The sequence below is a fragment of the Oreochromis niloticus genome, unplaced genomic scaffold, assembly GCF_001858045.2.
Source record: "Oreochromis niloticus isolate F11D_XX unplaced genomic scaffold, O_niloticus_UMD_NMBU tig00008098_pilon, whole genome shotgun sequence".
Classification (NCBI taxonomy): domain Eukaryota; kingdom Metazoa; phylum Chordata; class Actinopteri; order Cichliformes; family Cichlidae; genus Oreochromis; species Oreochromis niloticus.
Window position 1 is genome coordinate 56,528 of NW_020328970.1, and position 17,576 is coordinate 74,103.

The 17,576-nt window shown below is 40.9% G+C and overlaps 1 protein-coding gene across 1 annotated transcript; it reads right to left on the reverse strand.

Moving 5' to 3' along the window:
• Positions 1 to 1,246: 1,246 nt before the first annotated feature.
• On the reverse strand, positions 1,247 to 17,362 carry LOC109196958 (junctional adhesion molecule-like). Its single transcript, XM_019351649.1, has 3 exons — positions 17,233 to 17,362; positions 4,217 to 4,567; positions 1,247 to 1,590 (listed from the first exon to the last, which is right to left on the reverse strand). Exons 1-3 carry the CDS (start codon positions 17,360 to 17,362, stop codon positions 1,247 to 1,249), a joined length of 825 nt encoding a protein of 274 aa, XP_019207194.1.
• Between the last annotated feature and the right edge of the window lie 214 nt (positions 17,363 to 17,576).

Below are 17,576 nucleotides of genomic sequence, written 5' to 3' on the forward strand. Positions count from 1 at the left end.
ACAGACATTAATTATTATGTTTAGGGCAAAAAATAAAATATTACCTCTTAAGTTACAGTTTATTTGTAGTGCTCAGAAAATGGGGACGGCAGAAGGAAGTTTTATTATAAGCATCGGTTTGCTCGAACCACACAAAGGCAAATGTGTCCAACAGTCATAGGTATAAGAAACTGGAATTCTCTCAGTGATCATCTTAAGTGTTGTACAAATGTTTCTCACTTTAAAATCTGCTATAAGAATAAAATGATAAATCAATATGAAGAAGTTGAAAATAACAGAGTTTAATTGTAGAAAAAAAATTATCCTTTTAGTTTGATATTTAGTGGTATTGCTCATTGTTGAGTATATTGTTCTGTTTGGTTTGGTTTGTTTTGTTATGTGCCGAATATTGTCAGAGTGTAATTTTGGTTGCCTACTTGTATTGTCACAGATAGGGGGCAGGTGTCAATAAGAATCTATTCTTCTTCCTGCTCCTTTTCATGCATGGAAACAGTGTTACTTTAATTGAAAGGAAGGTTGTGTGTGGGAAATGAATTACTGCTGTACCATGTGTGAAACTAAATAAAAATGAAAATGAAATGAAATGAAATTATAGATGAGGACCAAAGAAGGTTTTTACTGAGATTTGAACTGACTTAGCTTAGCCTGTGTTTTAGCCACATGCTAAACAAACACATGTTCAGAAACTAGAAGATGTTACCTTTCAGATGAAGTCTCACACATGAACTTTGCTCCTACAGTTCATCTGCTGAAGCTTTTACATTTTACGTTTTCTTAGTAAGACTACACATGCAGCCTCTGTGTCAGATCAATGCAGTGAAGCACACACACTGTTTAGTAAAGTCATGTTGTGGAGCTGTTTCACTGATCAATGACTGAGTCTGAAGGAGGTTTTCTGACTTCTGGAACAAACCTGGAAGTTTCTCTTCAGCTCTCTGTATCAGCTGTTTGTAACTCTCAACTCTTTCAGCTTCTGGAACAAGTTTGTGTGAGCCACAGTCAAGGAGCCACCAGAGGACACCTGCTAACCATCGGCATTATGGGTAGTGTAGTAGGAGACACTCACCTGACATGAAATAGTGATGGAAATGAAATAAAAGACCTCCAGAAACAACTACAACAAGGACCAGGGCAATCAGGAGACCAACAAGTGCTTTCGCCCAGGATGGAAATCGTTCTGTGGAGAAACATAAAAATATGACCTCTGACCTCAATATACTGCACTGACTCCTGACCTGTGTCTGCATCACTGACCTTTGACAAGATGCAGCACTACTTTCTGTCTCAGGATGTCTTCGTCCCTGTAGATGGTGCAGATGTATCCTCCACTGTCTCTCTCTGTGGGGTATTTCAGGGTCAGACTGAGGTCTCCAGTTCTCAGCAGGTCTTTGTTCATCTTTGTGCGACCACAGTAAATTTCATCCTGGTTCTTAAGTCGGTCACTTCCATTTGAATACCCATGGACCATCATGATTTCTCGGTCAAATCTCATCCACTCCACTGTGGTGTCCTCAGGCAGGTCAGGTATTGTTTTGCATGGCAGGATGACAGACTCTGATCCTTCAGTGACCTTCACCTCCACCTGTTGGTCTGAGAGGACAATAAACCAAAAAAATATATAAATTACATCTGGAAAGTATTCCCAGCACTTCATTTGTTCCATTTTTTTATTCCAATATTCATTTTCACCCCAGAATTGTACACATAATAGCCCACAATGACAGGCTACTGATTTAAATTTGGCAGCAACTTTGGCAGAATTGACAGCCTCTAGTCTTTCTCAGTATGATGCTACGAGCTTGGCACCTATTTTTAACCAGTTTCTTTTTCTCTTTGCAGACATTCTCAAACACCATCAGGCTGGATGAGGAGTGTCAGTGCAAAGTCATTGTCTGATCTCTCCAAAGATGTTAAATTGGGTTCTTGTCTGGACTCTGGCTGGACCACTCAAGAGCAAAGACCACAAATTGTTCCCAAACCACTCCTTTGTTATCTTGGCTCTGTGTTTAGGATTGTTTTGCTGTTGCAACCAGTCCAGAGAACCCTGGAGGAGGTCATTATCAAGAAGGTCTCTATACATTGGTGCATTCAGGAAATCTTCTAGTTCTTTCCACTGAAAAATACCCCACAGCATGATTCTGCCACCACCATGTTTCACTGTAGGGAGAGTATTGACCAGGTGACCAGTGTTGCCTGGTCTTCTTCAGACATGAAACTTGGCATTCAGGACAAAGAGTTCAACATTGATTTCATCAGACCAGATACTTTTCTTTCTTTTTAATGATCTGAGAGATGTTTTTGTAAGCTCCAGGTAGCCTGACATGTGCCTTTGACTGAGGAGCAGCTTCAGTCTGGCTGCTGTACCATAAAGACCTGATTGTGGGTGTGCTGCAGATATAGCTCTCCTTCTGGAAGGTTCTCCTCTCTCAACAGAGCAACACTGGAGCTCTGTTAGAGTGACCATAAGGTTTTTGGTCATCTCCCTGACTAAGGCCCTTCTACCCCAGTAACTAAGATTGGCTCGACAGTGAACTCTAGCAAGAGTCCTGGTGGGTGTTCTTCCATTTACAGACACTGTGCTCATCAGGACCGTTTCCCAGATCTGTGCCTTGATACAATGCATACTGTCTCAGAGGTCTGCAGACAACTCCTTGGATTTCAAGGCTCAATTTGTGTTCTGACATGCACTGTCAACCATGGAGCCTTATACAGACAGATGTGTGCCTTTCCAAATCATGTCCAAACAACTGAATCTACCACAGGTAGACTCCAATCAAGAAACATCTGACAGATTATCAGAGGGAACAAGATTAAACTGAGCTCAAGTTTTAGCTACATTCACACTGCAGGCGAAAGCGCATCAAATCCGACTTTTTTGACCCTATGCGGCTCATATCCGATCATGGTATGACAGTGTGAATGGCACAAATCCAATATTGTTAAATCTGACCTGGTTCACTTTCGTATGTGGTACTGAATTTGATACATATTCGATGTTTTAGAAAGCGACTGCTGTGTGAATGGTCATGTTGCATTAAATCCGTCTTTTACGTCACTGACACAAGACAGACGCCAATTATCAGCGCCGGAGAAGACAGATGTCTTCTTTTGTGCATGCGGGAGAGCCGCACTAGAGCGAGCTTTCTGTCACATTTTATTTGTGGTGTGAACAACCACACAAAAAAAAATCGGATTTGATAAAAAAAATCACAATTGAGCATTAAGACCTGCAGTGTGAACGTAGCCTTAGTGTCACGGAAAAGGCTGTGAATACTTCTGTATATCTGTGGATTTTAGCTTTTTCCCCTTTTAAATACACCTGGAAAATGTTTTAGCACTTTCCCTTTTACATTATGGGGGTATTGTGTATGTAGACTTTTGAGGTTAAAAATATATTCAATCCATTTTGGAATAAGGATGTTACATAACAAAATGTGGAATAGATGAAGTACTGAGAGTATTTTACTGTAACTAAAGAAGCAGATGAGGTCACACTTTTAATCATAGAATTGACCTTCTCTGAGATCTCAACATCTGTGTAACTGACCTCTGACTCTGCTGCCAGTAAAAATAAATAAATAAATTTTATGATTCTTTGGCTCATCTTGATTTAAATGATTCCTAAACCGTAGAAATAATAAAATCCCTACAAACACATTCCACAACACTAATTTTGCATCTTTTCATGCTGTAGGTAACTTGCAAATTATCAGCTGGTGATATTATGGTAACACTGATCTGTGAACTATCCAGATATGGCTCTATCAGAGGTAAAGTTTGTGGACCTAAATGACACATTTCTGGTATCAAGTCATTCAAATCTCTATTCTGTTTTAAAATATCAGGATAGATTGTGAGCCAAGTCTTCACAGTACTACTGTTAGTAATCACACATTAGCAACAGAACATGTTCTGTTGCTCATGTGTGAGTCCACAGCACTGTGGGGTTATTGTCTGTCCCTATTAGGCCTGTGAGCTGCTGGTTTTCCTGCATATGTAAGAATTTCCTGATCAAATCATCCAAATTTAGTACATACACCAACAATTGTACCAATAAGATTCTATTTTCTGCTTTGGTGTTCATGTTTTGGTGTTTCCAGAGTGGTTACGTCTAGAAAATGTTACGGCTATTTTATCAGGTTTTTCAGTACAAGAAAGTTCTACTACTCTTTAGTTTGACCTCTGACCTTTATAATCACAGGTGTTGGTTTCTTACCTTTGACATGCAGCTGTATATCAGTCAGTTTCAGTTCCTCCCTTTCATTTCTGATGGAGCAGGTGTAGATGCTGCTATCAGTCATTTGGGGGTTTCTCAGAGTGAGGCTGAAGTCTAAAGTGTCCAGAGCATCAGGCCTCATTGATGTGCGCCCTCTGTAACGCTGGTCTTGCCCTTTAAGATCAACTGTTTCCTCTCGTTGTAGGTGGACAGATTTGGGGTTGAGATCATTGCGAGTCCACAGCACTGTGGGGTTTTCCTCAGGTATAAAACCTGAGTACTCGCAAGGCAACAGGACAGATATTTCCCCCTCATACACCTCCACCACCGGAGCCAGGGCATGCTGGGAAACTGGAAGGAGACACAAGCACACACAACAAAAACACTTATCATGTATATGCAGTGGATGTTTTCATTGGGTTCATATAAAGTGGTTTCAGAAAGTTTTAGAATATGTAACGTCACTCTCAGCCATGTTTTATGAAAAGTATTCAAACACGGATTCTTCCTGTCCAACAAACACTGAAAGGACGTCAAAGATGTTAAAGAAAACTGATGGATGACTGAACAACACTGAGGTGAAAGAAGGAAACATCTCTTATTTATATCTATGTTTGGTTGAAAAATGAACACAGATACAAGTAGATCTGAGCCCAGACAGCTTCCTGTAATGAGACAGCAGCGCTAACAACGACACCACAGTCCCTCTGTTTTTAATAAATAACCTCACCATTCAACAACATCAAATGAGGCAGAAACACACACACATAAATAGACAACACAGTGATAAAAGCATTATCACTGACAATGTTACACACAACTGGCAACACAACAAATTTTCATCTGTGTCATTGGGCACTTCTTCTACTCCTTTTTTTTGCCATAGTCGTTAATCCTGTCAAACGTCACTACACTCTGGCAGGTTTGTGGTTCTATCAGTAAGAAACAGACGTCTGGAACACACAGATAGTTCATGTTAAACAGATATGAACTCAACTGTAACTAAGGGCAGAACTTTGTGCCATCAGAAACTGAATTTGGAGAACTTAAATTCTAATCTGAATCGCTCAGATTGAATCTGAATTGTAAGTTGAACAAATGATTTTAAAAACTGAATTTGAATTAGCCTAATTTGAAGTTTAATGTATTGGTTTGAAAATGATCGTCACTAAAGTGAAATTTAATTTTATATTTTGAAAATGAATTCATTTGCTTTGAAACTGTATTTTATCCTTTAAAATGTAGCTCTCGAATAACTTCAGTTTCACTTCTCATCGTTCAGTTTCAGTTCCAAAATTCTGTTTTTTTGGAGCTTACATCCGATTCTGGTTCCAGAGTAATCGAGTGCAGAGTAATAGAACTACGTTTTACCAATGAAAGTGTTACTGATGGGAATCTACAGCATCCTGACCTGGAGCTGAATTTAGACAGGTTGGTAATAAATGTATTACATGTATAAGACCAAGCGTCATGTTAACAAATGATAGCCGCACCGCAAGTAGCTGTAATTTAGCATAGTTTGCCCTGGGTTCAGCTTTGACAAAAATATATGATCGACTGTTCATAGGCTGCATCCTCCTGAGGACCTGAGCGGCTGTGAAATTGGACGGTCTAGCCTTCAGATTTGTGTTGCCAGGTGTTTTGGTGGAGTTTAATAAACTCAGCCATCTGCTCCTTGCTATCTAAAATAAAACAGGACACTGGCATAAATTTTTTGACCATCTCACACTTCTGTTTAATCAGTTTTCTGTTTGACGTTTATTCAGCTGTGTGAAAACTATAATTTTAATCTCAGACAAACCGATTTACTCACAAACAAATAAAACACTGAAAAAAGCAAAATAATAAATTTTTTAAGTTATCAAAGTGACTTATATATCATGTTTCACCTGAGTAGCGAAAGACCGCGGGGGGTTTGAAAATGATGTGCTGGGAGTCTGGTGTTCTTGCCAGCTCTAGCCAGCCTCAAACGCCCGGCTAGTTATCGTGTGGGTAACAGACGTCTCCGAAAACGTCAGAGCACTTTTTGCAAAAACGTAATGATTAACTGAGCAGATATTTGAAGCAAAGGACCGCAGGGGTTTGAAAACGATGTGCTGGGAGTTTGCTGTTCTCGCCGGCTTAGATACTTGAAGTTTACACAGCTCCATTCTCCCTGAAAATATGTTAAAAGTAATAAGAGGAATATTAAAACTAAATAGCTGCTGCCATTGTTGGAAACTGGAATTGGCTGGGCCGCACTATGAATTCTGGGATATGGTGGGCCACAAGTGGTACACTTGACCCATTCTTCAAATCTGGGGACATAATCGGCCTACAAATGTGGCCTCAGGAGGATGCAGCCTCTGAACTTGGACACCCCGTCTTACACAGCATCCCAACTCTTTATCTAACTTTTTAACTTTAGCTAAAGTGAATAGTTTAATTCATTAGTGCAGCATTACTGGATCCCCTCTGTTTGAAGTGATGTGATATGATACACAACTATCACTGAAACAGCAAACTTTGTAAATAAACAAACAACACTTCTCGTTCTCTCAACGTTTGGCCACGGCTGTAGATTACACTATCAGTGCTTGTTCACTCTTGACAATAATTACATTTCTAAATTCTCTTTGTGCATTTACAGGTAAACAATATCTAATATTTGATCTAAATGACTGCTTTGTCTTTGAAAAGGTGAAGAGCCTGAGGCCGGTGACAGTCCAGTTCTACTCTAAGTACATCCTTACGGTGGCTCACAGGACAAGGCCACATTCCTGTCCTGCCAGAAGAGAAGAGAAACTTCAGAGTCTTCATGCAGTTCAACCACACCTGTCATATTCCGTATGACAGGGGTCTCAAACTCCAGTCCTCAAGGGCTGGTGTCATGCAACTTTTCCACGTGTCCCTGATGCAACACATCTGAATAAAATTAGTAGGTCATTAACAAGAGTATAAAACTTGACTGCATGCTGAGGTGGCAACCCCTAACCCTACTCAAGTAAATTTAAGTAAATGTATGTATTTGGAAATATATACTTCTAAAAATACTTTTATTGTACCATTTATTCACTCATGAGCTGCTGCAACATGAATCAAATGGCTGAACTGCCATTGCCTGAATGTGATGACAAAGGCCTTTCATTGTGGTGTTTGACATCACATGTCACAGACATCTGGATGATCATCTGGAATAAACAAAAAAACTAAAGAAAACTTGTGTTACTTCATCTTTTATCTTTATAGTTGTTCTTATTTTACATTTTTCATTGTTAGGCATTAGGTTTATTTTTCGTAGTCCTTGCCAACTTCTTTCCCTCTTCCATGTTACTGTGTCAGCATCTATTAGTGATGTGTCGGTCGCGAACGAAATGGCTCTTAGAGCCGGATCTTTGACGTGAACGGCGCGAGGCGGCTCCTTATCGCGAGCCGTGGGGTTTTTTTTCCTTCTCTCACCCTCTCTCTCCACTTTTCTTTCTGCTTCACTCCGCATGCGAGCCTTGTGCTTTGCGCTGAGCAGAGGGGGGAGGGGCGGTACAGGAACAGAGCGGGAGGGAGAGAGAGAGAAAGAGAGCCAGGGACAACAACGTCACATTAGAAAGGGTATAGTAATCATCCACAACTATTTTCAGTTGCGGATGATAAAGGATTCAGAAAGTTTATTCATGCAGGCCCATATGACAGAGAATGTGCATTTTCTTTTTCATATCTTAATTTATATTTAATTGTGCTGTGGTTTGCAGTGTTTTGTGTTGTTTCATTTTAAATTTGTTTAAAAGGAAAAAGCAGAAAATTGAAATAGTTAAAAGTTGAACTGTGAATAGTTGGTTTTTGTATTATATAATTTATTTATTACATTTTATGTGGAGTGACTAAATCAAAGTATATTTACGGTGGCCCCTAGAGACAAAGCACGTACAAACTTCAAAACATGTACAAAAGACAACAGAAGTTCTGCAGGATGCTTAATTATTTGAATATATATGAGTTCTTGTGTATAAATACACAAACAATACACATATGCTTTCAATTGTGTAATTTAAGTGATCTAAGTAGCTCTGTTTTGAAGTTCAGTTCATGCTAGAAATGTGTTTTGCAGTTTGTACGTGCTTTGTCTCTAGGGGCCACTGTATATATTTATATATAAACATATATAAATAAAACCACTTTTTTTTTTATATTAGTAATTCCTTTTGTGCATAATTTTATATTATTGTTAATAATAAATTAATTAAAGCAACAAAACAACCTGAACCTTTTCAATGAGCCAAGCCAAAAGAGCCGGTTCTCTAAAAAGAGCCGGAAATCCCATCACTAGCATCTATTTGGGGTTGGGAATGGAACAGAAATTAAGGAAATCCAAAGTGCCATTAAAACCACGAGAGGTTCTTATATTTCAGAAGAAGAGATTATTAAAAAGAATTCAAAATAAATGAAAATACACAGGTTGACAGTGATGAAGATTGGAGACAGGTGGGAGCACGGCTGAACATAATTGAACTAATAACACAAAGGAAGCGAACATGAAAACAGGAAATGTGAACAGGTGAATAAACTGAACATGAAACAACTGGAAACACTGGGTGAACACCCAGAAACCCTGACAGTGCCTTTCTGAAAACCTTCATAGATAATTGGGAAACTTTCTAGAGGAAACCTGGTCTTGTTAGTAGAGACGGCATCCATCCCACTTTGGATGGAGCAGCTCTCATTTCTAGAAATATGGACCAATTTATTAAAACCCCCCAAAATATGACTATCCAGAGTTGGGACCAGGAAGCAGAGTTGCAGTCTTACACGCCTCTCTGCAGCTTCTCTCCTCCTGCTACCCCCCCCCCCAAAAAAAAACCCATCTCCATAGACACTGTGTCAGCTCCCAAACAGACAAAAAACAAACTAAAAACCAACAAAAAATGACTTAAGCATAAAATATCACAAAGAAAGAATAAAATAATTAACATGACTGAATGTCTGCCTCTGAATGCTGTCGAAGCTCTGCTTAAGGTGGCACTTGAATATCTCACAGATGGGGGCTTCTGCCACGCATTCCTGGCACACCCTCACAAACGTTTAGGCGCTCCAAGTCTGCCCACTTGAGAGCTCAGCACCTCTCTTCACCTGAGTGTCCAGAACATATGGCCACAGATCTGATGATACAATTACAAAACTGATCATCCCTGCAGAGAAAAGTAAAAACCAGAATCCTAAAGCAGACTGTGGAGTTAATGGTGAGCTAGTTCAGCTGAACCACCAACTGTGTGACATGAGAGTACACTGAAGACTTCACAAGAAGCCTCGCAGCAGTGCTCTGAACAACCTGCATGTATTCTAACGAGGCTCTGTTAAGACAAATGAACAAAGAAGGAAAATAATCCAGACAAGATGAAATAAAGGCATTGTGAAAAGATTTTGTTTATTATTCAAATATGCTTTGCTTGTGATTATGTAAACTCTGAGTGACGATTCACCCTGATAAACATGAAACCTTGCCTATGCTTATCAAATGCCTGTGAAGACAAGTTCCTGTGTAAAGAAGAACGGAAAGTGCCACTTAAACAGATGTTTAGTATAGCACGGACAGAATGTTTAGTAAGATATGCATTTGTCAGTTAAGCAATATATTCTGAGAACAGGCGGAGACTGCCTCCATCTGCTGTGTAACCTACGTGCCTATATAACCTGCAATAAAGAAGAGTACTGTGTGACTCTCCCGAGAGTTCACCCATGTACATATGATTTTTTATATTGTCTCACTGTGTCTCTGTTTTACTTTGGCAGCTTTCTATTTGGGAATTTTCCCCTGACATTTCTTGGTCCTTCGAAGCCGGATGAGACAGCCTATTTAAAGCAGCTCTCACAGAAAGCACCTCACCAGGTCCCGTCGGTACGAGAAGCCCACGTTGCAACGTTTTACAAGCGGTCCGCACCGTCGGGGGCTGATCAGGTGCATCTGAAGAAACCAGCGCCAAGGTAGGACAGACCACTTTGAGATAATAAAGGTTTGCGCAAAAACGAAAACGAAACTTAAGACTCGTCCAAGACAGACTGGAAGCATTAAGCTCGTCCTGAGGACTGGTAGTCAGCTCGCCCGCAGAGGGTTGGAAGCAGTAAAATAAATATTGAGCTCGTCTAAGAATGATTGGTAGCTCCCCGAAAGGGTAAAAATAGACTCGCCTGTAAGACGGAATTGGTAGTCCTGCGTGGACTCATTCCGCAGTTTAAAAGGCTGGAAGCACTACGCTCGCTTTAAGGAAGCTGGTAGCGTGAACGCGCGTTAAAACTGTCTGTCTTTTATTGTTTTTTTGGTGGAATAAGTTGATTTCTACAGCACAATAAGGAGGCTGAACTATTCCACTGATTTGTTTACTGTCGGTTGCTGAAGTACTGGTGAATCGAGAGGAAGGTCGTGTTTTATCACGTAAAGGTGACACCGCTTTTGAGAATAGCTCAAAAGTAGAAGGGCGTGTCAGCCACCTCTCTCTGTTCTCGTGCCAGCGAAAGCGCCGCAGGTGTGTGTGTGTGTGTATTACTAAGCGCTAAATAAACAAAGAACTATCAAATAAAATAAATCAAAAATTAAATATGGGAAATAAATCTACAAAACCCGAATTGACTGCAGATGAACAATGGTTAGAGAAAAAATGCCCTGGTGCAGGAAAGATAAGCGCAAATAGGTGGAGAAATCCCAAAAAAACAAACTGCACCGCCTGGGAAGGGAACTGTAGCCCTGGCCAAATACAGCAATTAAGTAAATGCCTACACGCAGAGATAGAAAAGACTAGTGGTAAAAAGAAAGTCCTGCGCATGTACGAATACGTAAGTTTCTTTGTACCATGGCAGGAGGAAAGTAAAAAGCGTGAAGAGAAAAGAAACAAAAAGCAAAATAAACAAAGCGAAAAGCCACCTACCGAAACCACCAACCCTCCTCCTTGTCAACCACCTCCCTCAGCCCCAAGTCCCCCTGAGACTGAGCAACCATACCCCCCAAATCCTTATCCCCCTGTTTCAAAAAATCCCTTCGTGAAACCACAAGACCCTTATGTCTCAGCGAGACAACAACTGGACCTAATGACCCGCGAAGACCCACCGCCATGGCCTCCAGGCCCGTTAGGGCAATTTCCGTTAATTCAGGCGCCAAACCCAGATTACGGAAAAATAGGAGAAACAAAGCAAAAAGAAAACGAGTCTGCCTCTGACTTCCTAGACAGACTACGACCAGTCTTTAGACAAAACTCAGGTCTAGAATATGATGAGGGCGTGAACACCCCTTTTGAACAACAACTAAAAAACGCGTTTCTAAAAGGCCTCCTCCCAAAGGTCCGCGCCCACGTAGATAAACATTGGGTCACTCAAAATACCGGAAGTCTAGCTGATGCTTTACAGCATGCAGAGCATGCAGTAAAGGTACAGAAAAACAAAACAGCACTGCCAGACTATGAGAAACCATTTCATTTGCATGTGGATGGAAGCTCAGGCTATATGAAAGCAGTATTGACCCAAGCTTTTGGTGACAAACAACGACCGTTAGCCGTTTACTCATGTGAACTAGATTCAGTAGCCTCAGGCCTACCTACATGTGTGCAAGCCTGTGCAGCAGCAGCAGAGGCTGTTAAAAAATCTGCCGACATTGTTTTGGGACACAAGCTGATTATCAAGGTCCCACACGCAGTAACTTCAATACTACTACAGGCTAATCTTTCTTATCTAACACATGCAAGACAGCTCTCCTACGTAGGCATCCTGCTCTCACAGTCACACATCACTGTTGAAAAGTGTGGTCAGCTAAACCAAAGCACCCTGCCCCCAACAAAAGCAGAGTGGATGACAAAACTACTGGAAAATAAAGAAATAGTTTTGAGCAACCAACTGCCGCGTGATTCTCTCCCAGTCTCTTCCAGGTCCTGCTCACAACACCCACAGCATGCAGGATTGCTGAACGACCCTCGTGGATTCATCAAAGCCACACAAAGAAGGCTGAACCAATCCAAGACCCACCAACATCTCCTTAAAGTGAGTGATAAGTTTAGACTCTGGTCCTCCCCAACCTCTAGTGTTCGCTCGGTGGGGGGTAGGGTGATCAGTGGCAACACTCGTGATCCCACTCCTCTGGCTGAGGTCTACTCATTAGAGGGTACGGGTGTGTCTGGTGGTCGAGAAGAGGAGAACACTCACAGGAATGGAGATGCTAGACAAAGAACCCAAGATTCCACTGAGGGAGAAAGGAGAGATGGACATAGACGACGTCAATATTGGACAACAGGATGCCAGCTGACAACAGTCACAACCCTGTGCTTCATGTTTGTGTTCTCAGTGTTCCTGACAATAGCCATTCCACTAAACTCATTCCACATTGGAGGCTATCAAGGTGACAAGTGGAACGAATATGACTGGTACCTGTCAAGCACGGACTGGGACCAAGGCTGGGACACTGTCTTCACCTATACTGGCAACGACTGGACACCCTACAGTGAGTACTGGCTGTGTGGACAACGTGCCTACTTCATACTGCCACCCGGATGGACGGGCACCTGTGCCCCAATCTTCATTTCAGACCACACCTTCAGGATGTCAGCTGTAAATATCTCTCAGACTACAAGACGACGACGAGACGTCTCCACAGTACAACCACACGACCCCATCTATGGCAGTGATGTACCAGAGGAATTTAAGCTTTGGACCACCGGACAAAAAGGTCCTCCACTCACTGTTTCCATGGGTGGGCACCGGAAAGAACATTTTAAGGATTGAAACTTTGGATTACCGCTTTGGACTGTTCCTGAATGCCTCGTGCAAAATCAACAATCAACAAAATGAAGAGATTGATGCCCTGCGCATAACTGTGATGCAACACCGAGTCGCACTGGACATGATTCTGGCTGAAAAAGGAGGACTCTGTATTAGGGCTGCCACAAACGATTATTTTGATAGTCGACTAGTCACTGATTATTTTTGCGACTAGTCGACTAATCGTGGCAGCTCTACTCTGTATACTCTTTAACAACACATGCTGTACATACATTCCAGATAATGTTCACTCTTCCAACATGACCGACGCCTTACGCACGCTGAAACAACTCAGGGACGCTCAGCAACAGGACTACGTCACGAACACTGAAGATTGGCTTACCTGGCTGTTGAGTGTGTTCCTGGAAATCTCTTTTAATAAAAGGACTGGTTTTTGTAGGAGTTCTTCTACTCCTACTCTGTTGTTTTACTTCTTGTATTTTGCCATGTGTACAATCAATGATTAATAAAGTTGTTGCAGTTCATGTGCAGGCATACCTGACACTGCCCATGGACGAAGATGATGATAATCTACCTGACACTGAAATACTGTGATACACCAATGTATGACGTGCTGATTAAAAATGCGCTGCAAGAAATCATGCACAGATAATAAACCAATGGTGTTTTAACTAGTGTGAAAGTTAAACAACAGGAGGGAAATGTGAAAAGATTTTGTTTATTATTCAAATATGCTTTGCTTGTGATTATGTAAACTCTGAGTGACGATTCACCCTGATAAAACATGAAACCTTGCCTATGCTTATCAAATGCCTGTGAAGACAAGTTCCTGTGCAAAGAGCAACGGAAAATGCCACTTAAGCAGACGTTTAGTATAGTACGGACAGAATGTTTAGTAAGATATGCATTTGTCAGTTAAGCAATATATTCTGAGAACAGGCGGAGACTGCCTCCGTCTGCTGTGTAACCTACATGCCTATATAACCTGCAATAAAGAAGAGTACTGTGTGACTCTCCCGAGAGTTCACCCATTGTACATATGATTTTTTATATTGTCTCACTGTGTCTCTGTTTTACTTTGGCAGCTTTCTATTTGGGAATTTTCCCCTGACAGGCATGAAAAAGCACCAATGTCCAGTTCAGTGGTGAAAGAGTAAAACTCAGCTTAGTAATATTGATAGAATAGTGATAGAAGTCAGAAAAAAACAGAGATTTGACACAAACATCATCCAAAGCTGAACCACAAGTTACCTGAAGAGTTTCATTACTTCAGACACAAATCTGAAGATACATGGACTTCTGTTTTTCTTCACCAGCTGTGAGAAAATTGTCAGCCATCCAACTTTTAATAGAGCCTAAATATCTATGAAGGCTCTGCAGCTTAGTAATATGTTGGGGTTTTATTAAGAGGAGGGGATGAGAGTGTTCTTAATGGAAGCATGAACATAACAGACTAATGAGCTGTTATTCATAGTTAATTATAGTGATCACAGAGGGACAAATAAACTGAAGGACCTGCTTGTTTTTCGTTTGTTAGTTGTTGTTTTTTGAAAACATTTGGTTAACTGAATGTTTGCACAAGGTCGTAATGTCGTACATTCAGTGATGTGAAATTAATATTAATGGAAAAATGCTGCTTGCAAATGTGGTCAACCATTTTCACATTTAAAGCTTCATGTCAGTTTGGTACAAATCACAATGTTGCACAATGATGCAATGATCAGTTGGATGAGCTGTTGTAGTGTCTAAGAATGATTCAGAATGAAAAATCACAGATTTCAGTATAACACACCAGTTTTGGGGTATACATTTCAAGCCTGAGGCGAAGGATCAGTTATGTTGAGACGGACTTTCCAAAATTAAAGAAAAACTTGGGACAAAGCAGATCAGAAACATGCACATCATTCTTTCAGCCTCTAAACCACACAGAGACAGTCCACCAACTCATGAAGCACTTAAAGCAGCATCATTCAATACAGACAATGGACAATCATCCTGCCACTGCAAATACCTGGACAGGAAGCCGACTGGAAATAGAGTTGCTTTCATATTAAAGTTTCTGGATTGAATCCTCCTTTTGTTGTGCAGAGTCAGCACAGAGCATCATAGACCCAAATCCAAGAGAGGAGAGCAGATCTGCAGTCTGTGGCAGCGTCCTGTTCAACCATGTTTAATCATTTATATGAATCCTGCTAAATGATATTATTCATATCAATATGTTCTGTTTAGAACATCTACTGACATTTAACTGTTTCTGGAAAGCTCACAAAGCTCCATGAAATATATAAAAAGGATTTTGTTGAGATCATTAATGTTTTTCTAACTTCACCACCTGCTCACCTGTTTCTTCCTCATCCTCTACAATCTCTGTTTATTCTCCCCAATGCATCCTGCATCACTGCTTTGTGTCATTAAATTACCTCTTCATCTTCTTTCTGTCACAGCAACACAAGTCTGAATCACTAATGACACGCCACACTGTGGTGAAACACAAAGAGCCTCTGTGTGAGTGCGCTGTAACATCATCACATCAAGAACACGGCACATAAACCTGTTTTCATTCTATCCTGTACGTCTGCAGCATGAGAAGACAACGTCAGATAATAATATAAAAAATGTTTTTACAACTACTATTTGTATATTTATTTTTAGGGGTGTTATGATTAAATCTAAGGGTACTTGAGCACCCCCCAACAACCTAAACTTGCCTATGGGGGAAAGAGAAGAGGAAAGGAGATCACAGAGATGAGACAAACTGGGAGAAAAGGGACTAAATGACTGACATGCAGCAGTGATGTATAAACACCTGGGGAGTGAGTGGAAAGATGGATTCCACTATACTCATATTTGCATTTTGTTTGACTGCATATTTGAATAGTGCAGCAAACACCCTGGAGTTAGCAACACTTTTGCTTCTTCCTGATACCTTCACCTTTAACCCTGCACAGTGTAAAGACTGACTCGAACTAATGCTGGATCACCGGTGTGTCCAGTAAGCAGCACAGTTTGTATCTGCAGAGCTCATATTCTCAGTGAAGAAGCTTCCTTCAGGAAGGAAGGACACATGTTTACACTGAAAACAAACAGATCTGGAAATCAGGCTGAAAGTCAGCAAAATTGATCAGAAACAAGCATATTTCCCAAGATTCGCAAGCAGAGAATCCAAATGCAAAATCCAGATAACAAAAGAAAGGATGAAAACTGCCTGAAAAGCCTGAACACATGAATACTGCACTAGTGTTAAAATGTCACATTGTTATCAATAAATGATCTTATTTTTCCTTTGAAAAGACACAACATGTGAAGATCATCCTCAATCACAGGGCAGAGCATTTTTAAACTGCGTTAGTTATAACTGGAACCTCCTCTGCTCCACATGTAGGAACTCTTGATAACTGACTGATAATAAAGTGACTTAAAGTGACAACTCATGGGTGATTGGAATGTTAAAGGTGCGAGTGCTAAAGCTCTAAACTCTGGTCTGAATGGGTCCAGGTGCAGAAGTCTGGATCTGTGTGTTGATCTGGGTGTAGGTTAGGGCGCTGTGCTACAGGTAGCACTAACAGACCGGTCTCCACTCCATAATACAAACAGCATGCCTCAGTTTTAGAGCTGATAATCCCAAATCATATGAGACTAATAACAACATGTGGGAGATAATCCAGCCATTTGTTAACAGTGTTATGAACAAGCAGGTGTGTCCTCACCTGTATCGTAGCAGCAGTTTCTCTCCCTGTGATCACCAGTTACACTTGACTAAAGTTGGAGCCTATCAAGCTGCTACCTACCATGAAATATGCAAATATGTTTCCTCATTCATCCTAAAAGCCACACCCACCAAACGTCTGTTTCACAACGAGCTGCTTCAACCTGAATGCAAACCTCCTCTTTCAGAGTCCACAGTGTGGTAGTACGAGCCTTTCTCAGACCAGCCCTCACATCATTAAATCGCTGTGTTCTCTGCATGGACTTACCTGTGTGTAACTGATTTTTCACTCTCAACAAACACAAAGCAAGAACTTAGTTTTACTATAAAATGTGTAAAATAGAACTGAAATGTATAAAATCAAATGTTATTTACTCAAATATGCCATCTTCAAGGAAAGTGTGCTGGTATAACATGAATGTAGAACATTTCATTTGACCAGATTTCATTGAATGCAACATTTTCACTGTACTTCTGAAACTAAATGACATGCAAAATGATTTAAATTCAGCATTTGTTGCAGAAGTGATGATGCTCTAACTGCAGGTTCAACAGTCATTGGTTCAAACATTGAGTTTCTTACCGTTCATGATGAGTAGCAACAGCAGCAACATCTTCATCCTGCTGCTGTGTCCTGTTAACCTGACTAAAGCAGCTCCCAAACACTCCTCCTTTTCCTGCTCCTCCTCCAGCTGTGACTCTGACAGTTTCATTTTAGTTTTGGTGTAACAGGAAGTGTTGTGTGAGGCAGACGCTCAGTGATGCTGATGGTTTGTGTTGGCTGCTGAACAAAGTGTGAGGCTGAAGAGTTTGTGGATCAGCTTTATGCCTGCAGGAACCTGATTTTACCAAGTGCTGACATTTAAATAGGTTTGAAAAACCTGAAGCTTCAGCTGCTGTGGTTTGGTCTCTGCTTTTCTGATTCAC

Coding starts and splice junctions, on each gene's coding strand:
- LOC109196958 (XM_019351649.1), bottom strand. CDS start 17,362: ATGAAACTGTCAGAGTCACAGCTGGAGGAGGAGCAGGAAAAGGAGGAG. Junction 4,568..17,232: donor GTTGCTACTCATCATGAACG/GTAAGAAACTCA, acceptor GTCTCCTTCCAG/TTTCCCAGCATGCCCTGGCT. Junction 1,591..4,216: donor TATACAGCTGCATGTCAAAG/GTAAGAAACCAA, acceptor TTGTCCTCTCAG/ACCAACAGGTGGAGGTGAAG.